Source organism: Meles meles, chromosome 19 (assembly GCF_922984935.1).
Source record: "Meles meles chromosome 19, mMelMel3.1 paternal haplotype, whole genome shotgun sequence".
Taxonomy (NCBI): Eukaryota; Metazoa; Chordata; class Mammalia; order Carnivora; family Mustelidae; genus Meles; species Meles meles.
Genome location: NC_060084.1, coordinates 3,382,379 through 3,409,464, shown reverse-complemented (window position 1 = coordinate 3,409,464; position 27,086 = coordinate 3,382,379). Strand labels below are relative to the sequence as shown.

Genomic DNA, 27,086 nt, shown 5'->3' with positions numbered 1-27,086 from the left:
GGATCCCCACTTTCCAGGGCTATGAGGGGAGAACAGCCAGGCAGGGCTCGGGGCGCTGGATGAGGGGGAGCCGGGACAGAACAGGGGCAGACGACCATTCTGGTTCTTCCCACCACGGAGCTCTTGGGGCGCCAGAAGCGTCTACGCTGTCGCTGGAGAATGTGCAGAGCCCGCTCCCGGCCCCGCCCAGCCACCTGTGCTGTCCCCGGCCACTCGGCCCTCTGCCTGCACCTCTCCGGTGTTCTGTGGTGGTTTTCCTTTTTCCACGTGGTCTAAGGAAACTGGTATCAGAATAGAGATCTGGAAAATGGATGCGGGATGGAGGGCCCCTTCGTGCTTCTGAAGCCTCCTGCTTCCAGGCTCATGCCTTGTGCACCAGCCCCGGTCACTGGGCCCTGGGCCCTGGGAGAGCACCCACTGGTATTATCGCCCCCTTCCGCTGGATTCTCACCCACCCTCCTTCCCAGGGGCTGAAACATCAGGGCTTTACCCATCCGAGGCTCCAGACTCCCCTCGCTCTGCGTCTCTCTTCACTTCAAAGCCAGTGTCTGTATTAAGTCCTTCAGCCTCTTTTGTAGGATGGGGGCTACCCGAGGGCCCTCTGGACTTTCGGGCTGTTCTGGGGGAGTTTCGTGTGGCGGTCACAGTCAGACCGAGGATGACAACATCTGGGCGCAGAGCAGGCTGTGTGATCTGGGGCGTCTGACTCACCCCCTCTGGGCCTCAGTCCTCACATCCACAAAATGGGTGTGTAATGGCGGAAGCTACCAGATGGGCGAGTGAAGATCAAGCAATTTAAGATGCATAAAGCGTTTGAACGGCGCTTGGCACGTCTGTCGGATGACGCTGGATACTTGTCTTAGGGGTTGCTGTAAGGAGATGTAAGATCATCTCGACTTGAGTAATTTTTTTTTAAAGATTTTATTATTTATTTGGCAGAGAGAGACACAGTAAGAGAGGAAACACAAGCAGTGGGGTTGGGAGAGGGAGAAGCAGGCTCCCCCCGAGCAGGGAACCCGACGCCGGGCTCGATCCCAGGACCCTGGGACCATGACCCGAGCCGAAGGCAGACAGCTAAACTGAGCCCCCCAGGCGCCCCTCATCGAGGCTTCATTGCTCAGGTCCTGAGGACCAGCCTGTGTGTCTGAGGCCATTTGTTTTTTTCCCGTGACATGGCTACTGTCAGGACTATTTTACAAGGCAGGACGCAGGCGCCCGGAAAGGCTTAGGAGCTTCCCCGGGGCCACACAGCCCACGGTGAAGGAGTCCGTGGCTGAAGCCAGGTGAGCTTGAACGGAGAGCGATGCCGTTGCTGGAGAACCAGATGGGGTCGTGCGGAGCGTAGCCTGGCCCCCAGCGGCGGGAGCCGACCAGCTCGTCCCGGGAGCGCCGCTGGTTTGGGCAGCCCGGCAGGTGTTCACGCGAGGTCGCAGCTTCGCGCCTGGGCCCTGAGGTGGCCCTGGGGCCGTCATGAGCAGCACCAGCCCCTTGTGGGACCATGGGGCCCCCCCTCGGGCACGCTCGCTCTCCTGGAGTCCCTCTTGTGCCCTCCCGCCTCAGGACACCTCAGGCCACCTGTGTCCCTTGGGTCTTTTCAGAGGGGACAGTGGTGAAGTCCCCCCAGTATCGCTGCCCCTTCCCCCTCCTTCCCCGGACCTGGGTGTGTGCACCTGTGTGTGGAGAGAAAGCGACAGAAGGGGAGCTTCTTCTAATCTTTCCCTTTATTCTTCCTTTTGAAGGAATAAACTTAAAAGTCCTTTGCCGGTCGGAGTCTTAGAGTCCCAGATGGTGTCTTTACACCACGAGACTGTGTGTGGAGATTCATTTGCGAGGCCTGGCTTTCTTGTTTGCCTGTGGACCCCGAGCGGGCGGCTGTTCTACTGTCTGTCTTTCCGGAACCTTCCCGTCTGGCTCGCCGCCGACCCCCCAGCGCCCGGAGCCATGCCTGGCACAGGGCCGGGGCTGAGAAAGAGTCTAACATGAGTGACCAGGTCCGTCCTGTTCTACGCCGCCTCCCCCGCCCCCGTGCATACTGGGCACGACTCAGGGTGCAGACTGGGAGCTCAGGGGAACTTTCCAGTCCCGACAGGTGAGGGCGAAGCCAAAATGGAAATAAATTGTGCGAGTCAGTGTACGCGTGCGGGCCCAGCCCTGGGCGCTGCCGTCCACACCGCCACCCGTGTTCGGACTCAGCCTTGAGCAGGACGTGCCGTGTGGCTGCTGGCGGGTGATGGGCCTCCCCCCGCGTGGGGTGCAGAGGCAGGTGGGGCAGCTCTGGAGGCCGCTGAGCCCCGTTATCCCTCCAGGCTGGCTCCCCAGCCCCTCCGGGCCTCCAGACTCATCTCCTCGTCCAGAAAACGATCGTGATAACGACAATGTGTACCTCACGGGTTGTTGCAAGGATTAAGTGAATTAAAATACGTGGAAAGCACTTAAAAACGGTGCGGAGCCCCAAGCAGATGCTACCCGTGTTTATTATTATTTTACTGCCATTGCCTTTATAATTCGCTGGGTCGCTCTGTTCAAACCTTTCAAACCTTTCGGAGAGGCGAGTGGCTGCCTGGTCCCGGGACCCGCAAACGCTCCCACGTTTCCCGGGATGTCCGTCAAGATCACGTGGGAACTGGGTTGGCCTCTGGCTTTAGCGCGCAGGGTCTCCTGCTGGAGGCCGGGCCTCTGGGTCCACCGGCCTGTCCCGGGGCCCATGGGGTGTCCCCTGGCTGCCTCTGTCCCTCGACGCGGGGACCGGGGCAGGGGGGCGGGTGCGGCGGCGGCCGCAGGCCAGTGAGCACCAGCCTCCAGCCCTTCCTGCCACCTCCCCGGCACCGTGGGCGGGACCCGGCCGAGCTGCCGCCAAGCGGATGCGGTGTCCCGCGAGGCTGTTTGTGGCGGCTGTCACCGTGTTTCCACGATCCTGTGACAGAAACCCTGCCCCGGCGTTAATTTACATTGTAGCCAGTGCACCCCGACGTGTGTTTTTAAAGGGTATAATTTCTATCAACTTCAATTAGAGCTATTTTTATTTTTGTCACCCTGAAGAATTTCCCTGCGGTTAAGCTGCCATTTTTCACTGTAATACCCCTGGCAAGGGCCGGGGAGAAAATTAATAGTCCGGTGATCACTTAGCTAACGTACTGTCAGTACTTGATAAACCGACTGCCTGGGGTGAGACGGCCTGGTTCCCTCCACGGTAATTACGTCAGGTTCACCTGCTGCCGGCCGGGCGCTTGTGGGGGTGGCACGGGGCGGAGATGAGCCCCCCAGAGCCCAGGGCACACACACCCCCCTCCCCACCTCACCCTCTCCTCCACGTCTGTCTTCGTGGTCATTTAAAGGCCCCAGGGTGGGCGTCTGCCCCTCTTCCGGCTGTGTGGCGTTCGCCAGGTTGCTCAGCATCTCTGATCCACATTGGAACAGGGAGCTCAGCATAACAGTTATGGCAGATGAACCCACCGAGCGCCCCGGCTCAGGGCAAGAAAGGAGGGGCTGCCAGGAGGCACGTGCATGAGAGCATCACCGGGCCGGGTAAATGGGGGCATGGCAGCCTTGTTCACGGATGGGGGGTTGCAAACCTGAAGGGAATAGCAGCGAGGGCGGGCACACACTCTGAACACAGCAGGCGGGGCCAGGATAGGGCCGTGCTGGGCTGCGAGCCTGGTGTGGGGACACAGAGAGCAGTCGAACCTGCAAGGACTAGCCTCCTGCCTCCTGAGTCAGGCACCGTGAGAAGGAAGGACCTTGGGCTCTCTGAAATGTGACCCCACTGCTTCCCTTGATCCTCGCTGGCCACACAGGGGCCCTTGCTGTTTGGTCCTCAAGCACACTAGGCACACTTCTGCCTCAGGGCCTTTGCATCCCTGCCTCAGCCATGTTCCGTGCGCCTGGAACCCTGGCCTTAGTCTTCCGCACGGCTCCTTCCGTAACTCGGATGTCTCCTCCAGCTGCTGGGATGGGGACCTCATGCCAGGGCCTGGGGTGACCGAGTGCCGTCTGCGGGGAAGGCGACAGTCTGGGACGGATGTGTAAGGCCTGTGTCTGGGCAGTAGGATGAGGACGTGAGGAAGCGGGCTGTCAGCAGGTCCAGCTCTGCCCGGGGGAGGGGAGCTGGGGGCAGAGACCGCAGAAGGGGGCACTCCCTTGGCCAAGGAGGAGGCAAAGGATCTGGGGGGGGGGGCGACCTTTCCAGCAGGAGAGAGGCACAGGGCATCACAGGGTGGGAGGGGGCCTCCTGGACGCCAACAGGGGCTCTTAAGCCGACCCTTATATTGCTTCCTCCTAGAACCTTGAACTGAGGCTTCTGCCCTGGGGAACCTTTACCATTTACAGATGGGGAAATCAAGGCTCAAAAAAGTAGAGTCACTTGCCTGAGGGGTCATGGCTCTTAGGCAGTGAGCTGGGATTTGAAGCAGACAAGATGGTTTCTCTCATCATCCCAGCCCCTGTGGGATGCCTGGAGGAGAGAGCGGGAGGGGGTGTGGGGGGATGGGCTCCGTGGTGCCGGTGCACCTGCAGCCACGATGTGTGCTGAGGATGTGTTGAGAGAGATGGCCGGCACGTGCCCCCCGCACCCCACCATCCCATCTCTCCTCGTCTTGCCTCTGCTCTGAGTCAGGGCTCAGCCCCCTCCTCCTACAGACCTTCCTCCCCCTCCTTTTAGAGGGAGCAGCAAATGGTACACCCCCTTCCCCACCAACTCCAGCCCTGCAGGCCTCCTTACCGCTCCTAGAACGGAGGTCAGCACACTCTGGCCCATGGGCCATATCCATCAGGCAGCCTGTTTGTTTATGTATAACTCGTGAAACAAAAATGCATTTTACATTCTTTAAACTGCGAAAAACAAAAACAAAGGAAGAAAAATATTTCATGATGTGATATGCAATTCAAATTTCAGTGTCCATAAATAATTTTTTTAAAATATTTTATTTATTTATTTGACAGAGAGAGGGAGAGATCACAAGTAGTCAGAGCAGCAGGCAGAGAGGAGGGGGGAAGCAGGCTGAGCCCGATGCGGGGCTCGATCCCAGGACCCTGAGATCATGACCTGAGCCGAAGGCAGAGGCTCAACCCTCTGAGCCACCCAGGTGCCCCTTAAATAAAGTTTTATTGAAACAGCCTGTTATTTTCAAGTTGTCCAACGCTGCTTTAGGGCCTCAATGTCAACGTCGGGTAGGTTCAACAGAGACTGTATGGTCCTTAAAGCTGGAAATAGTCATTATCTGACCTTTTAAGAAGAGGTTTGCAATCATGCTTCCACCTCAGGGCTGTCGTGTTTACTGTTCCCTCTACCTGCAACAGCCTCCCCCCACATCTCTATCTCCATGGCTAGCTCCCTTGTTTCCTTCAAGACTTTGCCTAAATGTCCCCTGCTGATAGGGCCGGCCTACAGAAAACTCTGTCTCTACTCACCAGCCCTCCTTCCCATTCTCTTCTCCCTTTTGTCTTCCCGGCATCTCCCACCAACGGACATGGCAATGTGTCTCCCCCACCAGAATGTCCGTCTGCTCCTTAAAGGCAGGAATTTTTAACTGTTTTGTTTGCTGTTGTATCCCAGGCATAGTGCAGGAAGTAGGTACATGATAAATGTTTGTTGGACAGAGGGATGGATGGATGTGTGGATGTGTGGATAGATGGATGGATGGATGGATGGATGGATGGATGGACGGACGGATAGACAAGTGGCTGGAGGCATGGTCTGCTAGATAGGCAGATGGGGTGGATGGATGAGAGGCTTGACAGGTATGTGAAAAGCTAGGTTGGGCCAAGTCACACAGTTCCTGGATGCCTTGTGCCGGGTCAGAACTTCAGTAAAGGGATTATGCAAGCAGGATGGGTGTTTCCCAAAGATCACTCAGACCGACCCGTGGCTGGGAATGGGGTGGCGGGGGCTGTGTCCAGTGCCTGGCGGGAGGCTGGCTCCCTGGGAGGCGGGAGGAGATGCGCAAGCGCAGTGGGCCGCAGCAAGGCGGGGAGGGGAGGACCCCAGGCGAGCTGGGGTGTCAGGCGGCAGGTGGTCAGAGACAGGCTAGCTCCCCGGGCTGGTCTCTAGGAGGGGGCCCTCCACGTTGATACCAAGGACTCAGGGGCCTCCATGGACGTCCCTGAGGGCTCTTGCCTGGGCCTGGGCGGGATCACCAGCAGCTCCCTCACGCTCTGCTGCCTGCAGGCCATGGGGAGGCTCTCGCCCCCTGGAAGCAGCAAACTCTGTGCCACCTTCTGCCCTGTCCCAGGCCGTGAGAGGGAGTCACCTGCCTCAGAGGCCTGCCTGAGGGAAGAGCCAGGGACACGCCTTCTAGAATGTTCCTTTCAGCCCTAAGCTGGAGGCAAAAGCTGGACATGCCTACCTCTGGCCAGTTCCCACTGCCTGCCTGCCGCCCAGATATCCTGCCAGCCTCCCCCGTGACCCCACCCTTCCTGGCCGCACCTGCCCCACCCAGGTGTGTCTCCTGGGGCGCTGGGAGCTGTTCGCGGCAGACTCCGGCTTTCCAGCAGGACTCTCAGAGACATCTCACGCCACCTGCCATCCCGCACAGTGTGGCCAAGCACCACAAGCGAGTTATCCTTTTTATGCCTTGATTTCTTCATGTGTATAATGGGACCTCACCGTTCCTGCCCTCCCCGCGCCCGGGGCTGTCTAAGGCTTGACCGGCTAACACCTGCAAAGCTAGCAAGAGGCCCGGCCTCTGTAGGTGCCGTGCACGTGTGGCGGCAGCCAGACCCGGTGGGCAAGCACGCCCCCCGCTCTGGGGTTACGGCCCAGGAGCTTCCACTCAGCCCTTCACAGACACAGCCTTCCTGGCTTGGAAACCCACCCAGCTTCATCCGAACCGGGAGGCTCTCTGGCCCCAGCAGATCCGGGGACTTTCTCGTTTCCCTGAGAATTTCTCTTTGCAGCAGGTGGGGTTGGGATCCCTCATCTCCCTCTCTTTCCTGCTTTAACGAGCGCATTCTGGGGCTTTCTGTGTGTCAGGCCGGTGCTAGGCTGAGGGGATCCTCGTGACCACTCCGGCTGTGGGGGAGTCTCGGCAGCCCCCCGCTTTGCAGATGGGGAAGCTGAGCCCCTGGGATGTTCACACGTGTGTCCAAGAAACGGCTGGGCTCCAGGCGGTGGCCCATGCAGACTGCCCAGATCGTCCAGGTGGAGAGGCAGGACCCTTTCTCTCCCTGCACGTGGTCACAGGAACTTGTCACCTGGCCAGATGTGAAGCCGGGGACAAAGCCTTGATTTCGCTTTTCCGGGCCCTGGATCACACGCCCTCTTGGGCTTCTGCCGTGCTCAGGGCTGGTTGAGCCCGGCGCCTCCTCCCCTCCCCTCCAGCCCCCTATGAGGTGGGAGCACCTGGGAGGACTCAGGTGGGGAAGAGGCGGATGGAGACCCCCGGCCGAGCCAGCGACCCCCCCCCCCCCGAGCTGCAGCCGAGGGCCCCTAATTGCTGTCACAGAGGCGGCAGCCACCAGCCAGCCTCTCCAGTGCGCTCTGCTGTGTCGCGTGAGCTTAATTAGCCCCTGATTACTCATTTACTGGGTGCTGTGTGTGTTCCACATCTAATAACTTTCCAATTATGCCCGGGCTGCGCCGCACATTTAATAACCCCCGAGCTGTCTGCTTATCGGGGACTCTGCCTTCGGCAGCCCAGTCTCCCCCTGACCCAGAGCCTTATCATTCCCTTTACTGCAGTGTTTGGAGTTCCCTGCTTTGCCATTATGGAGCTATTACCCGGAATTAAGGGGCATAAAATACTGGGGTTTTTGGCCTCTGATGCACCAGCTTGCGGTGCGGAACGGGGAATCCCACCAGAGTGTCGTGCATGGTATCTCTGGGTGGGCTCTGGAGGGAGCTGCAGCAGGCCAGGGGACGGGGACGGGGATGGGGCGCCCCCATGGCAGGGCTGGGCTGTGTCCCCTTATTTCCCTCTGCGGCAGTCCTGTGACCTCCGTGTCCCCCAGCAGTTGGCCGACAGAGGTCTCCGGCCAGTTCAGAAGGTGCCCCGTGGTCGTGCTCACCCAGCCTCCTGGCCAAGGCATTTCTGGTCATCAGCGTTTGGGAAGGAAGTAACTTTTCTCCCCAGACTTCGCCTCTGGCCTGTGCCCAATCTTTCCTTGGCGGCCCAGGGAAGGCGGGATGCTGGCGTCTCTTCCTCTTCTCCTGCAGCTCTGCGCCCGGTGTCATCCTCCCAGCCTTGTTCTTGAAACAAATCAGTCACAACCCACCAGCAGACCCGATGACATTTACCCGTAGCACGGACTTGCGTGCCGGAGATCGCAGTCCGGCGTGGCTGCGTGGCTGCGTGGCTGAGTGGCTGCTCAGGCAGCGAGCGTGGGCATCAGGCCTTGCTAGTCCTCTGCGACCAGCTCTGCGGGGTCCAGGTGCTGGACAGAGGACTCAGCCGCTGGCCCTATTCTCCAATGGGACTATGACTGCTGGGTGACCTTGGACAGCTGTCTTGACTCCTCTGTGCCTCCATGTTCTCCTCTACCCGGCGGGAGTTAAGGTAGGGCTGCTGGGAGGATTAAAGGGGCTACCGACGTCAGGAGCTTGGTGGGCACCTGACACACAGCTGGTGCTCAGTACATCTAGGGTGGGTGTTACTAGCCTGTTTCCCAGAAGCGCCAACTGAGCTCAAAGGGTCGTGACTGCCTGTCAGCCTTACTTACGGCAGCCATAAGCAGCACCGTCCGCTTTCTTCAAGGCCGGCACAGCTGGCTTCCGGAAGCGCATCCTGGGCTGACGTGGAACTAAAATAAGATTCGGGGTGGTGAGGGAAAGTGTTGGGGGCCGTGCCCCGGGCCCTGCCCCAGTTCCTGCAGGGACCCCCTTGACTGACTCGGCCCCAGGCCAGCAGCAGGCGAGGGGACCTGGAAGGTGGCTCTACCGGCTGCGGCCAAGACCCCCCCAGAGCCCAGATGAGCCCCCCACCGAGGCCAAAGCGGTGAAGCCTTCCTCGACACGCACCCCTCCAGGCTTTGTGGGGTCTCCTGGCCACGGCGTCCCGTTGGCTCTTGCTCCTGATGCTCACGCCGCAGGGCACGAGACTAGCTGCCGTTTCTTGAGCACTTACTATGTGCCGCCTAATTTGTGTCTCATTCTCTCCACTGTCTCTTTGGGCCATAGACATTCATTGTCATCCTGCCCCTTTTTGTGGAAGAGGGAACCGAAGCCTGGCGAGGTCCCTTCGCCAAGATCTCCCAGCCGGGGAGAGTGGCCGGGACCCAGTGTGCGCCCACCCGCCGCAGGGAGGCTGAGAGCTGGGGTCTGGCTGGGTCCCGGGAGGGAGGCGGCCACCGGCTCTGCCGCAGAGGGTGCTGGGAAAGGAAATCCTGTTGCCGCATCTGGCCTCTGGGCCCTCCGACTGGAACGTCCCTGGTTTTCAAAAATCCGTGCTTGGCACGCACGACGTGGACAAGACCGAGAAACGTGCTGATGAAAGAAGGCAGCCGCCCGCCCTAGGGACCGCGTGTGTGAATCACCAGAACAGGCAGATCTAGAGAGACAGCAAGGAGGTTGTGGCGGCCAGGGCCAGGGAGGGACGAGGAGTGGCAGCCAGCGGGTCGGGCTCCCTTTGGGGACGACAGAACTGTTCTGAAATGGATTCTAGTGATGGTTGAATGATTTTGCGCATGTATTCAAAGCCGTATTGTACACTTTAGGTGGGTGAGCTGGAGAGGTGTGTGAATTATATCTCAGGAAGACTGTTTTTAAAAAACAATTGAGCGGGGGATCCCCAGGCTTGGGGGGCGGAGCGTCTCATGAACCCGTAAGATTAGTAAAACAAACTTGGGTGCCGACCACACCATGGCATGGTTTTCCCTTTGGAGCAGGGATGTGTCATCCACCGTCTCCACGGCCCCCTGAATTTGCCTGGAGTCAGTTTTCTCCAGCAATCACTCCGTTCCCTGGAGAAAGTGTAACAATACCAGATCTCATTAGGAAATTCAGTGGTGGGCTGCAAATCCCCTTTTATTTGAAAGATCCCTGGGAATTGGCCCCCTTTTGCCTTGCCCCACTAACCGCCTACCGCTTTAATCATAATGGCCCGGCCCAGGGAAAGAAAGGAACGAGAGCCATTACCCCAGTCCATCTGCAGGGACCCCGTGGGCTGCGCTGAGACGCTGCCGGCTGCCAGGCTCCGTGGGGCCGGGAACGATGTATGTCCCAGGCCCGCTCCAAAGAGTACCTTCCTTGGGGAGGTTGGAACGCGCGGCTGTGGTAGAGAGGGCACGATGAATGTGTCTGCTCAGGGCCTGCTTTCTGTTAGGCAGGAATTGTCTTTGGGGCTTTGACGCCAGAGGAAAGACGATTCCTAACCTCCCTGTGATGATCTGTCTGGCTGAGACAAGCTGGGTGTGAGATCCATATCCACAACGCCACACCTGTCGGCAGACGGCCTTGCCCATCATTAAGCCCCTGGGACCCTCCCCCCACCCCGGGATCCTAAGCAGCTGTGGGTGAGCACCAGAGGAAAGGGGGCGAAATCCTTTCACTTCCAGGGATAGTCACCAGCGGAGGAAAGAGCTGGCACGGGGGAGGGACTGGCATCCAGTTCCTGTCGTGTTCCCAGCGCACAACAGTGTGCCAAGGAACGTTTATATCAGGCCGGGCCGTCTTCTAGACTTTACAGGTTGTAGTAGCTATCCATGGCTGCGTAACAAACAATGACGAATTTAGCAGCTCACAGCGACCTGTTTATCGTCAGGCAACTCAGCCGGGTCCTCCACTCGGGTCCTCGCAGGCGGCTCTTCAAGGCGCAAGCCAGCTGCGCACACATCTGGAGGCCCGGCCGGGGAAGGCCCCACCTCCGGGGTCACGGGGGCTGCTGGCGCAGTTCATTTCCCTTGGGACCGAGGGCTGCTACAAACACGCACGTACGAGCGTTTCTGCGGACGTGGGTTTGCGGTTCCCTGGGATGTCGGCCTGGGAGTGGGATTGTCACTGGGTGACAGTACGTTCGACCTTCTGAGAAGCTGCCGGTCACTCTCCAAAGCCACTGCCCCATGTTACGGTCCTACCAGCTGTGGGTGTGTCCACACAGTGTTTTAACAGGTTGTGACTAGATAGTGATATTTAATCATCACGAGAGTGCAGTTTTGAAAAGTGGATTCCCAGAGCGTCTGGGTGGCTCCGTCGGGAAGCATCCAACTCTTGCTTTCGGCTCAGGTCATGATCTCAGGGTCGTGAGATTGAGCCCCGCACCAGGCTCCACACTCAGTGAGGCGTCTGCTTGAGGTTCTCTCTGTCCCTCTCCCTCTGCCCCTCCCTACCACATGCTCACTTCCCCCTTCCAAATAAATAATCATCTTTAAAGGTTTTTTTTTTAAAGATTTTATTTATTTGACAGAGATCACAAGTAGGCAGAGAGGCAGGCAGAGAGAGAGGAGGAAGCCATTTCCCTGCTAATCAGAGAGCCGGATGCAGGGCTCCATCCCAGGACCCTGGGATCATGACCTGAGCTGAAGGCAGAGGCTTTAACCCATTGAGCCACCCAGACGCCCCATAAATATTAATCTTTAAAAAATAAATAAAAATAAATGAATGAAAGTAGCTTCGCAGGCTGCTCTTGAAAGATCTGATCTGGCAAGGTGGGGCTCTGTTCCCTCCATGTGACATCGGCAGCACTGAGACCGTGCCATCCCCCTGTGTTCTGTCCTTGTTCATGGTTTACTCTTCTGGCCCCTCAGGAATGAGGGTTCAAATCTCTCTTTCCTCCCTGTCCTCCCTCCCTTTCAAAATCTGCTCCCTTGGAAGGCCTAGTTCAAATTCCACCTCTTCCAGGAAGACTGCCTGGATTTCTCCAGGCCCAGACAGATCTAACTCCTACAGTGCTTTTCATCTGCACCTCTCTTGCCTAGTCAAATTCCCTTTTGCTCTCTGCTCTTCTCTACTTAATAGCCACGTCTTCCATTTGCTTTCTAACAGCTGAGTCTGCTCCCAGCCACTTAGGTTCAAATCCCGATGCCTCCAATCACAGCTGAGAGCTCAGGCCACTTTATCTCCTCTTGCCTCTGTGTTCTGGTGCGTGACATGGTGGGTGAGAGGGTCAAGCATGGTACATCGTAAGTGGGGTCCTCCTGCCCACCGCTCCCCATCCTGGAAGCCATCCCTACCTCCCAGAGGTGGCCCCCCACCACCTTCCCCCAGCAGGACCGTGGTGCCCCAGCTCCAGGAGGAGAAGCAGGAAGGGGGCTCTTCCCTCTCTCCCTTCCACCAGCCTGTGGGAAGGGGTCAGAGCCAGTCTCTCCCTCCGCTGCCCTCCTCCACTCCCCCACCCATAGCCCACCCCAGGGGGGTTGCAAGAACACTGCCTGGTTTGACCAGGCACCACCCCTCAGAGCATCCCCGGGCTGGCTGGACAAGCCGTCCTGTGACCCACGGTGGACACAGCAGCCTGCGCCTGGCAGAGTTTCCCAGGATGAGACTGCAAGGGCAGCTCGAGCCCGACAAGACGAGATACACATGGGGCTCCTGGCCCCTGGGCCAGCGAGCGAGGGAATGAAGTGTGCCGGGCTGAGGTGCCGCCTGGCTCCAGTCTAAGCCGCCAGCACGCCTGTGGGATTTGCGGGGGCTGTGGTCTGGGCAGAGTCACCATATGGATCCCATAAATTAAAGCATTCCCGGAAACAAACGGTAAACGTATCTGCCTCTCGCAGGGAGGGCTGGCGGGGCCCCTGCTCACCCGGGGAACTCTGGGCCATCCATCTCTCTTAGGGCACTTTGGTTTTATGGCTCTAATCCCTAAAACAACTGGGTCAACATGAAGCTGCTTTCCGACGGCCCTGGAGCTCGTCGTCGGGAGGTGGGGGGTCGCCGGTCGGTGGGACTGGCCCACAGCCTCCCCCACCGGCAGGGCAGGGCCTCTGAGATTGGAGGTACGAGCCCAGGACCCGAAGCCCTGTTGACTGGTGGGGGGGGGCTCAGCCCAGGAGTGGAGCAGCTCTGTGACCTCAGGTTCCTCCGGCGCCTCCCTGAGCCTCCGTTTGCCCAGATGTGGGAAGAGGATGGGGCCTCCAGCATAGTCCGAGTCATAGAGACAGGAAGTAGGATGGTGAGTGTCAGGTGGTCTGGAGAAAGTTCTGGAAATGGGTTGAGGCGATGGTTGCTCATTGGGAGTGTACTTCGTGCCACCCGTTGTACACTTGTAAAGGGTCAGGATGGTAAGCCGTGTGTCAGGTGTGTTTCAGCGCAGTGAAAGAACTGTGGACCGAGGGGCTGGGGCCGGGGGGATGGGGAGACCACCTGGTAGCGTGAACTGAAGATTCGCTGGGCTAATCATCGGAGTCACGATAACCGGCAGGTAGTTATGCCAGCTTCCGTGCAGGGCTGAGGGGCTCGGGGAGCAACGGGGCCAGCAGGTGGAGCCCCACGGCCCAGTGACCAGCCTGGTGTCCTCGGGCAGGGGTCACCGGGCAAAGAAGAGACTCACCCTGGGGTTCCTGGGGACCAGCCGAGTCCCTAACGGCAAAGCCAGGCCATCATGGGGAAGGCGTGGTGCCCAGCGGCTCGGGCAAATATGGCCAAGACTCACCCTGTCCCTTCCTGTCCTCCTAGGTCACGTCTGCATCTCTCGAGGCATCGACAGCCGTCCACGTCCCCACCAGGGAGCCTGAGCCCCGGCCAGGCGCCACAGCAGAGAGCGCGCCCAGAGGCCCCCGGACCGCCCAGGAGCCAGGACCCACCCGGTGTCCGCAGAGCGGCGTGGCCGGGACCGGAGCGGACCTGCCCGGCACAGGTTAGACTTGCGCGCTCTGCCGTCTCTGGGTGCTGGTGTGGCTCGTGCCATCCCCAGCAGGGAGGGGGGCTCCCAGCACTGAGTTCGGGCGTGGCCCTCCACCCCACGGTCAGCACATTCTCAGGGAGAGCCTGGAGGCAGCGTCTCCCTTCCTTGAGTTTGGCTCTTACACTGCGTAGGGATTAAGTCAGATTGTGGTTTCACTGGAACCCCTGTTTCCCGGCGCCCTGTCGTCCCTGACTCGCAGACGGCCTCCGCGTGCTGTGTCTCTGAGCTGTAATTGCGTCGTGTTCCCGCGTTCGCTTTAGAGCAGGTGTCCGGGATCTCCAGAACCCGCGGAGATGGGCCCTCCACCTGCTCTCGCGTCCCCCCACCCCGGAACCTTCCCGCTCGCGCGCCGCTCTCTCCGGCACACCTGTGTTTGCCCGAACCGTGATTGTCTACTTTTCCCATGGGTCTGAGCTGCGTCTCGGCTGGCGGCCCAGGTCCGTCTGTGTGGCCGCCGTCCTAGCTCCCCACGCGATGCCCTGTGCAGCCCCTCTCCACCCGTGCCACGAGCACTGTTCCCGGGCTTCTGCGTGGTGAATGCGCCGGGGCCTGGCCCGCAGCGCTCTCCGGGGCCAGCCTCCGCACGGCCAGAGGGAGCCTGGGCGTGTGGCTGGAGGAAGACGCGGCCACCGAAGCCCACTGTGTGCCTTTCGCTGCCACCGTACCAGCCTCGGAGGCCCTGCCCACCCGTCTTGGCACTTTCCCCGATGACAGAGGGGCTGTCCCTGCCTGGGTGACGTCCTCAGGCTTTTACGGCAGGGCCTGTGGGACCCGGGCTGGGGCTGTGAGTGGTTCCCTGGCAGGCCCTTTGGCTGGACGTCGGTGTGCGTGGGCGCCTGCGTTCTTATCTGAGGAGGGTCCTAGAGCAGCCCCATAGGCCATATTTCTGTCCTCAAGCCCCCTCCGAGGGGGTCCCTGAGGTGCCCTGCGTGTCACTGTCCAGAGGGGACTGAGTCCTGAGACCCGCGCCAGCCCCGGTTGCGAGTCCCATGGAAAGGGCTGCTTGTGAGCCTATGTGGGTTGGGGGGGGCAGATGGGAGGGGTGAGGGAAGCTGGCCTGCCCCACCCTCAGGGTCTGGGCTGCCCTCTGGGGCATCCATGAAGTGTTCTCGGCAAGGGACTCATCCAGCTTTCTGGGGGGCCCCCGGGCCATCCAGCCCTCCGAGAGGTTCTCAGACCCTGGCAGGTGGGCGTGCAGGTAGTGGGCAGGGATACTGTTCAGGGAGCCGTCCCCCGCTCCCCAGCACACGCGAGCCGCAGACATGTGCCTTCTTCCACGCCATGCCTCTCCCTCCTCATCTGAGAAATGGGTGCAAAGGCTGAGAGGGCCTGGCTTACAGGGCAGGTGTAGGAATCCATGTACCTGGGACGGAAGAGGGTCCGGTGCGGGGCTGGCCCTGACCACTCGCAGGTGGGGGCTGGAGTCGGCGCCGTTGTGATTCTCAGGCACCTGGCACGGTGTCCCCGAGGATGCTGTCCTGCCCCCCCATCCCAACCATGCCTCTGTGCTGGGTAGCAGCCTGCAAATCTGACCCTGGGGGACCGTCGCCTCCCCACCCCCAAATGGCACCCACAAGGCCCAGCCCCCCCAGCCCTGGGGCTGCCCAGGGCAGGGCAGGGGCCCAAGGCCCACGCCTGCCAGCTGCTCCGGTCAAGCTGCAGCCCTGCCTGGAGGGGAGCGGGCGCCTTCCCAGCCGGAGACCTGCCTGGAGAGCCATCCTGGAGTCAGACTCCTCCCCGGGAGGCCGCTGATGCTGCTCAGAAACGTGACAGTGACTGATGGTTCATTACACACCTGCCACCTCTCATCGGCGGGCAGCGCGGGAGGCGAGCACATGCGGCCACACGGCCACGAGAGCCGGGCCACACGGGCGCACACACAGCCAGCAAAGGCACCGCGCACAGAGGTTCTCACGCAGGCACGCACACACAGACCCATGTGCACACACGGGCCCCGGGACTCTCTTACACGTACATTTACACGCACTCACAGGCACACATACACGGGACCCGTATCCACGTGCACACACTGCCCCCCCACACCCCCAGTCCTGCCACTTCCTCTCTCCAGAGCGCTGAACCCCCTTTTCTCCACTGACTCTCCTCACCCCCTGCAGTGGTGGCTCCCTCCCCAGTGCTCGCTGGGGCAGAGGCCTCTCTCAGAAGGCCCAGGGGGCTGTGAGCATCTGTTGCCTTGCAGGTAACTACCCAGCACGGTCCATTTCTGTCCCGCAATGCCCTGCAAGCATCCTGCATGCAAAGAGCAGTATTTGCTAGGGGGCGGAAGCTGTCCCAGCAGGAGCCCTCGCGCCAGGCCAGGTGGCTGGACGGGGTGCTCTCGGGGACACGGGGGGCCACCCTGCTGTGTTCTCTCCCAGAGGCGGTGTTGCGTGGTTCAGAGTGCCCGCCTAGGATGCGGTCACGTGCTGATTGTAGGGAGCGTGGCTCTGGGCTGTAGGGACAGCCGGGGCGTAGGCAAGCACAGACCTTAGACTGACCAGAAATCTCTGGATGGGGGAGAGAAGGGTGCAACCCAAACCTGGCCATAGGACAGCCTCCTCTTGTACAGAGACAAGCCCGCAGGCTCAGCTCTGTCTGAAACTGTTAAACCTTTAATCAAAGCAAGATCCCTTTCTCATGGTGAACGCACAAGTACTCACACGTGGTGTAAAATCCAGCAGGAGGACACTCCCAACTCATCACAAATGGATGGGAACAGGCATTCCAGAACAATTGTCTTTGTGTAGCCACGGCCTCCTTGGGAGAGAAGCAGCACCATCTGGTGATAAGCAAGGGTGTGGCTTGGTGTCCAAGACCCAGGTCCAAGTTTCCAAATCAGCACAGCACTTCCCGGACATGGATACTTGGCAAAGTTCAGAATCTTCCCAAAGCTTGGCTGCTCCAGTGCGAGTAGGTGTGGTAAAAAAGAAGTCTTCCCGTAGCATGATGTCAGTGGGATGCACATCAAGGAGGTACTCATGGTTGCCGTGCAAGGTTGCACACGTTGCACACTGCACAACTCCGGGGTGTGCCATTCGCCTTGTGGTCGCTGTGAATGTTCTGCTTTTGTGATCATCAGGATTGCCATACGGCACAGCAAAGGAGTAGCCCCAAGTTGTGCCCCATGGGCCCTAGATGGCCTTTCTGAGCTCTAGAAGTAGCAAATAATGTCTCCACTAAGAGAGAGAGTGGAGGGGTGCCCAGGTGGCTCACTCGGCGAAGCGTCTACCTTCAGCTCAGGTCATGATCCTGGGCTCCTGGGATCCAGTCCTGCTCAGTGGGGAGTCTGCTTCTCCCTCTGCACCCCCACCCCGGTGCTCGCTCACTCGCACTCTCTCTTCCTTTCAAATAAATCAATAAAATATGTTAATAAAAGAGAGATACAGTGGTCGTCACAGGCCCTCTCTAATGGGGTTGCAGTGGGGTCGCAGGAGACCGGGCCAAAACCGACTGCAGTCACAGCGCTGCTCCCGGGGCCCCTCCCTTTCTCAGCTGCCAGGCTGGGGTGCTCGGTCGGCCACCCCTGTTGGTTCTCCCCAGAGCTGCTGCTCTCCTCTCACCCAGGAAGCCACCACTCTCCTGGCTCCAGGCTTTGGAGTGACCACAGCTCATGGGGCAGCAGAGAGGAGGAACCGGGCTAGTGGCAGAGGGGGAGGAGGCTGCCCATCTGCACCCCGCTGGCCTGGCCCAGCCCAGAAGCTGCCCCTTTCACTGCTCTTGTCCACCCCCGTGGCAGGGGCTCATCTCGGAAGAGGCCTGTCCTCTCGCGTTCCTGCTGCTGCGGGTAACAGGTGACCACCGACTTGGCAGCTTCAAACCACCCACAGTTGCTCTCCTACAGTTCTGGGGTCCGGGAGTCCAGCGTGGTCTCGGTGGGCTGAACGCAGTGGGGCGGGCAGGGCTGCTCCATGTCCCGGCCTTCCCCGGCTTCTGGATGCTGTGCGCAGTCCCCAGCCGGTGGCCCCGTCCACAGAGCCCGCGACGCCGCAGCTCCGCCCTGCTCTCCGGGGCCTCCTCTGCCCCCTCCTTCCACGAGTGTGAGCTCTGTGCTTGCACGAGTGCCCCTGGGTCACCCGGGACGCTCTCTGTGCCCGGTCGGCGGTCCCGTTTGCCACGGGAGGGGTGGTGTGGGCAGTCACAGCTTCCAGGAAATAGGACACAGACATCTTTCAGGACCCTTGGTCTGCCCACCCCAAAGTCACTTCTAAAATCAGTTGTGGCCTGACAGGTGCTGTGACAGATAATCCTGAGGCCATCGTGGTTCCTCTTGGGTGACAGAGGGTCCCAGGGTCCCCTCAGCCTATGGTCTGCCGTCTCTTGGCTTCCAGAGTGCCGGGATTCCATCACCAGCAGACAGGGGCAGAGAACACAGGAGAGCCCCTGGATACTCACCCACCTTGACCTTGAGGCCCCTGTCCCTTCCCCTGGCTGGAGCCAGTTCCCGCCCCACCCAGATACAGGGGGCCCGGGGCTGTAGGAGGGGCTGGGCACTGCGGGAGTGGGGTTGGCCGGGGGTCTCGGCCTCAGCCACACGTCCCGGCGGCCAGTTCGCCCAGTGTTCCGTGAGCTCTGAGAACTGGGTCTGAGCCTGGGGCGCTCCACCTGGACACCCGTCCCTGGTCCCCATGTACTGTAGGGGGAGGGCGGGCAGCTCTCATGCCTGGCCAGTGCGGGAATGTGAAGCCCGGCCCCTCGGCTTCCAGCAGAGGGTGGAGCTTACCCTCCGGGGCTCCCGCGGGGCTGAGGCTTTACCTGGAACCGGCTCTTGCCTCCTCCGCTCCCTGCTCCTGTCCTCTCCCCAGGCCCCGGCTGCTCCGCCACAGACACCTCTGCATCTCCTCATCTGCTGCCGAGAAACCACCTGGTGCAGCACGTTTCCAGGGCCGTTCTGCTCAGAGTCGTCGTGCCAAGAGCAGGAAAATGCGTGCACCCCTCGGCTCCCCCTGACATGGGGTAGATTTGCAAGCAGGTGCTGGGACTCCCCCGCCGCCACCGCTTCCCCGAGGAAAGGCGCCCTTCAGGGGTCAAGCCAGGGACGCAAAAGAAGGAAGCCAGGGGCGAATCGGGCAGGCTCCCGGGAGCCGAGCCCCTCAGGCCCCGGGCTGAGATCCTGGAGGAGGGGGTCCAGGGGAATGAGGCAACATGGACTCGCCCCGGAAGTGAATGTTCGTGGGCGCCCATCCTGCGGCCCCTTCGTTGTCCCGGACCCCATTCCTACATTCCGGTTCTGCCTTGGCTCTTCCCAGCTTGGTGTGAGCACACGGTGCCTGCAGCCCAGTTCCCGCACAGTCTGTGAGGATCCAAGGGGGCTCCCCGTCCAGGGCTTAGCGCCGGGCTGGGCTCTCAGAACCACAGATGCCGGGCCCGGCCTGGGCAGAGAGAGCGCACCGGTGGCCCCCTGAAGGTCGGGCCCCATAAAGGCTTTTGTCTCTTTTGTTGGGCAAATGGGCTCCTGGCCTTGGGCCTCCGCTTGTGTCCTTGGCTCTGACCCCAAGAAGCGCTTGGCAGGCCTCACTTGGAGCGGGTGCTGGTGCTGAGTGCTTTGACAGAGAAACTCGGAGGACGCCTACCCCAGCTGCCAGCTGCTCGGAGGATGCGGTGGGCGGGGGGAACCGGCCAGCCTCGGCCTCTCCAGCCCCACATTCCCCCTCTCCCTGGCTCTGTGGGCAGGGCTCCGTCTGGCCTCCAGGGCGCCTCCCCACTCTCCACCCGCTCTCCCTTCCTGCGTGTGGCTGCAGTCGCGCCGGGATCCAAAGCCTCTCTTCTCTGCGACAAACTGCGGGTTCATCTTCTTGGGAGCTTGGGTCATGCTGGGGAGCCCGGGGCCTGCAGGTCGGGGCAGGAGGGTTAGAAAGCCAGGCAGCCTAGAGAGGCCCTTTGCTTGGGGGTCCTTGTCGCCCCAGGAGCCTCTCCGACGTTTAGCCGGACTCGCTCACCCCCACGGCCTGAACACCCTTCTCTCTGTTGTTCGGCTGGCCCAGGGTCCGCTCGCTCTCAGCTGGCCCCTTGGCTGGCGTGTGACTCTCAGTGGCGTCTGATATCGGTTTCATGAAATTAGAGAAGAGAATTTCACACGTACAGTTTCGTAAAACGGTACATCGAGCGTTGGCTGAAATGCAGTCCATGAGGGCACGAGCTCAGAGACACGCCTCGCCCGCAGAGCTGCCGCCAAGAGGGTCTGAGTGCCTGAGCCCCCATTTCTTCCCAGGATCGGGCTTTCGGGTGGAGATGAAGAGGTGACTGGGGCTCAGGTGGGGGCCCCAGGAGTGGGAGCTTGAGCCGGGCACTGATGCGCCCGTGAGTCTGCCTGTCCCTGTGTCTGCCTGTCCCCCTCCTGCCCCAGCCTCCGCTCACCCACTCCCTGCCTTCCCCAGTTCAAGTTGATACGCTGGTGCTCAGGGACCTCAGCTGCCCCCGTGTGGTGCCACGTGGGTTCAGTTAGCTCCCAGAGCCGCATTTTCAAACCCCGCTGTGCCCCACACCGACTTGCACCTGTGACAGGACCGAGAGCAGAAACCATTTGGAAGCTGGGTACTCCCCCAGCAGACCTTTGCTTGCGTCTTCGCCACAGCTGCCTGTTCGCACGTCGACACCGTCATTTATGTGTGTGCATTTTTCCTCAATATTTATTGAGCACGTACTGCTGCGTGCCAAAGACATGTTAGGCAAAATGCATGATACCAGGTGGTGTGAAGTGCCGTGAAGAGAAATCGGGTAGGGGGACACGGAGGGGTGAGAGCCGTGACTTTAGGCAGGGTGGTCACAGAAGCCCTTGCTGAGGAGGTAGTATTGGACAGAGAGCTCCAGGCTATGGGAAGAGCAGTGCAAAGGCCCTGGGGCGACCTGTGCTCAGCTCACTTGCCCTCCTCGTGAAGGCTGGGACTGTATCTCACTGTCCTCTTTCTCTCTCTGGACCTGACACAGTGCACGTAACAGGTAACCCGTGAACAACTGTGGAGCAAATACAAGTTTTTCAGTCGGCTGGTGCTGGGGAACGAGACGGGATGGTCAGGAGAAAAAGATTCTTCTAGGCACATGGGGCATCGATCTCCTCAGGCTTCCTGGGCCTGGGGCTGACATTCAAGGCAGGTCCCTACTCCATTCCGGAACTTTTCTTCCCTCCGAGGGTGTTGTTCCAAACTATAAAATTCTAAGGAACCCTTGCTGCTTGCTTCTCCAGAGGTTTGACATACTGGAGTCAAGGACACTTGAAGGTCACCTGGGAATGATTGGTTCTTTCTCTCACTTGAACTTGGATGACTCTGAGGAGAGGCTATGAGCTCCCTGAATCAAACACATAGAGGAGAGCATTTTTTTTTTTTAAGATTTTGTTTATTTATTTGACAGAGAGAGACCCAGCAAGAGAGGGAACACAAGCAGGGAGAGCGGGAGAGGGAGAAGCAGGCTTCCCGCCACAGGGAGCCTGATGCTGGGCTCGATCCCAGGACCCTGGGATCATGACCTGAGCTGAAGGCAGGTGCTTAATGACTGAGCCCCCCAGGTGCCCCGAGGAGAGCATTTATCGAGCGACTGCTATAGGAGGAGCTGCAAGTCTGGTCACTGCTTTCTTCCTGGCTGTACTCCTTTCCCGCAACTGCAGGAAGAAACCACCGTGAACTCAGCACAGCTGTATGACCTCACAGCCCTGAAATCAGAGGCGGCTGCCGGGCTGGCTCCTCCCGGAGGCTCCAGGGGAGAACCCAGTTCCTTGCTTTGCCAGCTCTTTAGGCTCCCGAGGCTCGAGGCTCACGGCTTCTCGCCCCATCTCTCCAGCCTCTCCCTTCTGGCTCATGCTGGTGACCACGCAGCCCTGCCTCCCTCTTACGGAGGCCCTTGTGATCACATCGGGCCCCTGTATCACCCAGGGTCGTCTCTGTATCTCGAGGCTCTGAGCTCAATCACGTGTTCCAAGTCCCTTTTACCAGGCGACATGACATACTCAGGCTCCGGGAATGAAAAGTCACCCATCTTTGGGGGACTGTTATCTGCCCCTCTCTGCTGGCCACCGTGGCCGCGCCGAGCTCGCCGTGTGCAGCCAGAGGGGCACGGGGTCCGAGCTCTCGACTAAAGCATGGGCAGGCCGGTGAGGACCCCAGGGGCATACGGGACTTTCCTGAGTGCTGACGTGAAACTGGGCACCCTGCGGGCGCTTTGCCAGGGCCAGCCCCTCAGGCTTCGTGGCCAAGTTCACCCCTAGCGGGTACAGTCGGCCTCGTCCTGAGCCATTCTCCACCTCTGGAACACGAGGAAGATGACAGGACCTTTGTCTCGGGACTGTTGCTGTGGAGGTGACCCAAGTTGCCAAGCCCTTGGGGATCCCCACGCCACCCTGGCGGGAGACAGAGCTGGGGCGTCCCGGAAGGGGCTGGATTCTTGCCCACCCTGGGACGTTCTTGGTGCAGTTCGGTGTTTTCCCAGGAGGTGGCGCAACATAGCACTAGAAATGGGGCTTGAGTCCCAGCCCTGGACGGCCCTCAGCCCCTGTGCCCGCCCCTGCTGCCCAACCCAGGTTCAGGACCCGGCCTCACCCCAGGGCCTTAGACAAGGCCCTGCCTCTCCCGTAGCCTCCCAGCACCTCACCCAGGAAGCAGACTGTGGGCCCACCTTCCGGCCGGCAACCCTCCGCCTGCCCCCTACAAGCCAAGGTCTCCACCCCCAGCAAATGCCCAACCGTCCTGTCCCCATGCAGGCCGAGACGGGTTCTCACAAGAGGCAGAATGGCTGAGAAAGTATAGTACGCCCCGGAGGGGTGCAGGGGAGGAGGGAACGCCAGAACAGGGCCTGTCGACCTTTGTAGAGCAGAGAGGAGACCCTCCGGGGAGGAGACCCCGAGAGCTAAGACCCCAGTGACGGCTGGTTTCCTTCCCCTTATGAGACAACCTCCATCTCCCAGGGGAGCTTCTGACCCGGGTGGCAGAGACCGCAGCCCTGCAGCGGGATGGCTTCCTGCCCTGAAATTCCCCCGGAGCCTCAGGACCCCTGCCTCTGCACACCCCTGCCTCCCCGTCAGGGCTGGGCCCTGCCCCTTCCCCATCATAGCCATCCAGTGGGGCACCCCCCGCGTCCTCATGTCCCCGATCTAGGGCAACGGGCCTGCACCCTTTCCCTGTGCCAGAGCCGAGCCGCCCTTGGCCCATGCCTCCCTGACGTCCGCCCTTGGTGCTCCTGACCTCTGGGAAGGCGGCCAGGTGGACGGTTCCTTCGGCCTGGAGCGTGTACAAGCCCACGGCGGGGACTTGGTGCAGAGCGGGTGCTCGGAACAGACTGCCCAGTGACTCTGTGAATGCGGAAGGGGGGCTTGGGTGGGTGTGGTGCCCCTGCAGGACCCAGGGGCCTCTCGGCTCCCCAGGACAATAGTAAAGACCTCGGCCCACTGGCTCTGGCAGGGGAAGCAGGAAGTGGCCACCGCAGCGCCCGCCGCCCGCCGCCCTCCAGCACTCCCTGTGCAGCCCGCGGGGGTGTGCGCCAGGGCGGGCTGGAGGCCGGGAGGGCAGGAGGAGGGCCTGCCGCCCGCGTGGTTGTGCCTCGGCCTGCTGGCCGGCCCCCTGCTCCTCTCCACTGTCTTCTCAGGAGTCTGCGCCTGGAGCCCAACTGCAGAGCTGGGAGAGCCCCGCTCTGCTCCTCCAGGCCCTGCTGCTCCGCCCCCCTCCACCCTCCCCCAGGCCCAAGGGAGCCGCTCTGAGCCCGCCAGGCCAGGCCGGGGTGGGCGGGCCAGGGCCTGGGACTGTCTGTTCTCATGGACCAGAAGAGCCCTGAGTGGAAAGTGCTCCTGCCGGGTGAGTCCCCAGGATGGCCTCCTGTGGGGCCGTGGTGGGTAGGGGGTAGGACATGGGTCCTGGGACGCTGGCCAGACTTCCAAAGATAGACGTGGGGGGGCGGTAGAGTGCTGGCCGGTGACTTGGGGAGGGGCGTGTGTCTTGGCGGCAGGGGCACCTCGGAGCATGGGTGGAGCTTGACTGTGGCCCCGGGGGAGAGATGGGATGTCCCCGGTGGCCAGCATAGTGGCTCCAGTCTGAGCCCAGGAGGGAGCACGCTCCCCTGCCGGGGTCGGGGGCTGCCCAGCTGCCCAGGACAGGGCAGAGTCTAGAACCCAAATGACCTGCTGTGTAAGAAGGGAGAGGGGAAGGGCAGGAAGGGTCGGATGCGAGCCAGGCAGGTCCGGGAGCTCGGTCAGGTCAGGAAGGCTGAGGACACATGCCTGGGGCTCCGTCTGCAAGGAGAACCCGGAGCGGCAGGTGTGCCTAGCCCAGGGGACGCCAGAGCCCCGGGGCTCCCGCTCCCACCCCAGATGGGGTACAGGGCTTCCCGCCTCGCCTTACCCCCCCACAGCCAGCTTTGGGGGCAGCAGAAGCCACATGCAGGGTGCCCAGCTGGAGTGTGGGAGGCACGGACTCTGGTCCTGACCCTGCCCTCGGCAGCTGGAATTTAATCTGATGAAGAAGGAACACACAGACACGGGGAGCGCAGTCCACTGCCTATCTGTGGACAGGCCGGCCGGCTGTGAGGTAGTGAGCTCCCTGAGCCCGGGAGTATTCAAGCAGAGTCCACCAAACTGGTTGGACCGTCACGGAAGGGCCAAGACCAGACAGGACAGTCTTCCTTCCATGTCTCAGATTCCAGGACCCTTCTCCTCTGTGCACCTCCTTGGTGCAACAAGAAGGACCATAGCGGCTGGCATTTAGCTAACACCTACTGTATACCAAGGCTGTTGACCACACTTGTGGGTGTTAGCTCACGGATGCTCACAGCACTGTGAGCTAGACACTGTTCTTCCCGCATGTTCCAGATGAGAAGACAGGGTGGGGGGCGCAGTCAGGTGATTGGCCGGCGGTCACGGATCTGTCTGGGGAGGGGCACGCCTGGGATCCAAGGTGTGTGGCAGAAAGCTTCCGTCCTGAGCCACCATGTAGGACGAGATGTCTCCTTGATTACAGGAAGTCCAACCCTAGTCCCGAAGGTTCTCCAGAATCGCTTCAGGGTCTTGGCTGGAGAAACAGTGAGCTGTGGCTTCCCAGGGGCCGGTCCTCTGCCAGGCTGAGCTCGGCCTAGGGCCTGCCGGGACAGGCAGGTGGCAAAAACGAGGCACCCGTGGGGCCGGGCAGTGGGACACCTTGTCGACCCCAGGGGCACTGGGCAGCACTGTCGTGGCACAGCTGGGTGCTGGGAAGGCGGCCAGGGGCTGCAGGAGGTTGTCATCACACGGCACGGCCCAAGTCCTTTCTGGGGCCTCCCCAGAGCACACGGTCCTCAAACAGAGCTGTAAAGCTGAGCACAGGCCTGGGTCCTGGATCCTAGATAGAGGACCTGGATGGGGAGGACCTTGGTAGGTGGTGTCTCCCTACCTCCAGGCATGGCTCAAGCCCACCTCTTCCAGGAAGCCTTCGTGATTGTGCTGTCCTGGGACCATCCCTTTTTCTCTCTGATTATATCTTTCCCTCAGTGCCAGAGTGGGAAGGGGGCTTAATTGGCTTTATCTAGGTCTAAACCAGGGCACGCTGGGAGCCCAGGAAGTGCTCTCATTTATTAGATGGGGTGTTAGGTGAGAACCAGGGCTGTCCCGGACAGACCAGACAGTGGCCCAGCGGGTATCATTAGTGTTGCCCAATCAAAAGTTGCCTTTTCTGGTTCTTGCTCTTTGTTATTTCAGACAGAATAGAGGGACATGGGAAGGGGAATGAGGGAAAGGAAAGAAGGAAAGGCACAGGCTCCTGGGTCTTCTGTTTTCTTGGGGAGCCTCCGTTTCTTGATCCGCAATGCGGGGGTGCTGGCAGCAGCCACTGAGAGGGTCACAGGGAGGACTCAGCGAGGCAGTGCGCACAGCAAAGGGTCAGTCACCATGTCCTGTGTCCTCCTCCATCCCTCCAGCACCAAGCTGGTGTCTGATGTGCTTACTGACACCTGGAAGGGACTCTGCATACAATCGGTGCTCAGCAAACCATGCGAGGATGGGTGTGTGGCTGCTTAACTGAGGAATGGGTGCATCCTCTCTCCTCCCTCCCAGCCTAGGGTAGTGTGACTGTGCTCTTGTCCCCGCGGCCCCTGTGGTCATGCAGTTCCAAGGCCAGGTTGGACTTTCCGGCGTCTCCTCCGTCAGCTGTGGGCCCGGCTGCTCCCCAGGCCTCCGTCCCCTGCCTCTAGGTCCCATCAGGACAGACAGTCAAGTGGGTGTGCAGGCCGGCAGCTCATCGTTCCGGCGTGTATGCGCGTGTGCCCACTCAGCAGGCCCAGCGGGTGAGGTGTCCCCGTGGCTTCGGGCCGAGGGAATGAGTGAGCAGACAGTGGCTTTGGCGGCCAGCCACACCTGCCGTCCCCAGAGGGTGTGAGGGACACGGACGTGATACGTCTGACCTGCTGGTTTGGCGGGGGCTGTGCAGGGGAGGGCCCACGAGGCCCGCTTTTGGGACCACAGACCCTCTCCTGCAGCCCTCTGCCACCCACGGCCGGAAGAAGGCCTCTGGCCTCTGTAGGGCAGCACGGACACACGGACGGGGCCAGCCTCTCTACCCCTTCACCTCGGTGACGGGGGCACCATGCCCTCCCTTACAGGGGCCGAGAGACCATCCCAGGTGCCCCTCGCTCCCCAGATGTGGTATGAAGAGGGGGGCTCTGGACCCGGCTGCCTGGGTTCAAATCCTGGCAGTCCCGCCTAGAGCTGTGCGCCCCTGAACAGGCTGCCTAACCTCTCTGGGCCGTGTGGACTGCCGGCACCACTGCCGTCCTTGTCCGGAAGTGTGGGAGTCCCAGGACCCCGGCTGGGCCAGGCAGGACCCCACGGACCCCCATGGGCCTGGGGTGGGAGGCAGCCACCAAGGGGGAGACACAGCTCCCTTACCTGGAACTGAGGGACGGCTCTGGCTGCCCTTCCTCACCCCCAACATCCTGGCCCTGCCCCTCTCTCCCCCTCACCCAGCAAGGCACAGGAAGGGAAGAGCGTGTATTAAGCGCCAGCTGCATGCCAGGTCTCAGTTAAGCCATTCCGCCGTGTTTTATAGATCAGGGAGTCGTCTCATGAGGCAGGAGCTCTGCCCCAGGCCTGCGCAGGGCCCAAGACCAGCCCAGCAATGCCGAAGCAGGACTTTCCACCAGGAACCAACCTCCAGGCTCTGGGGCGGCCTCCCTTCCCGCTCCTGGGGCCTGAGCCACTGCTCCCTGAGCCCTCGGGCTCTCCAAGGGCTGCTGCAGCCCCTGCCCAGGGATAGAGCCACAAACCCATAACCTCCCCATTGGCCCCCAGCACAGTCTCAGGAACCAGACCACGCAGGCAGACCTGAGTGCCCCATCCGAGCCTCAGTCCTCCCATCCATCAAATGGGGATAA

At 60.9% G+C, this 27,086-nt stretch overlaps 1 protein-coding gene across 3 annotated transcripts in view; it reads left to right on the top strand.

The window, feature by feature from the left end:
* The window catches only part of GSE1 (Gse1 coiled-coil protein), a 387,465-nt gene that overhangs the window by 129,834 nt on the left and 230,545 nt on the right, over positions 1 to 27,086 (top strand). For all 3 annotated transcript variants that reach the window (XM_045987493.1, XM_045987491.1, XM_045987492.1), the window contains exon 2: positions 13,541 to 13,721. In XM_045987493.1, the coding sequence (XP_045843449.1) occupies positions 13,541 to 13,721 (181 nt within the window). The remainder of the gene's footprint in view (positions 1 to 13,540; positions 13,722 to 27,086) is intronic.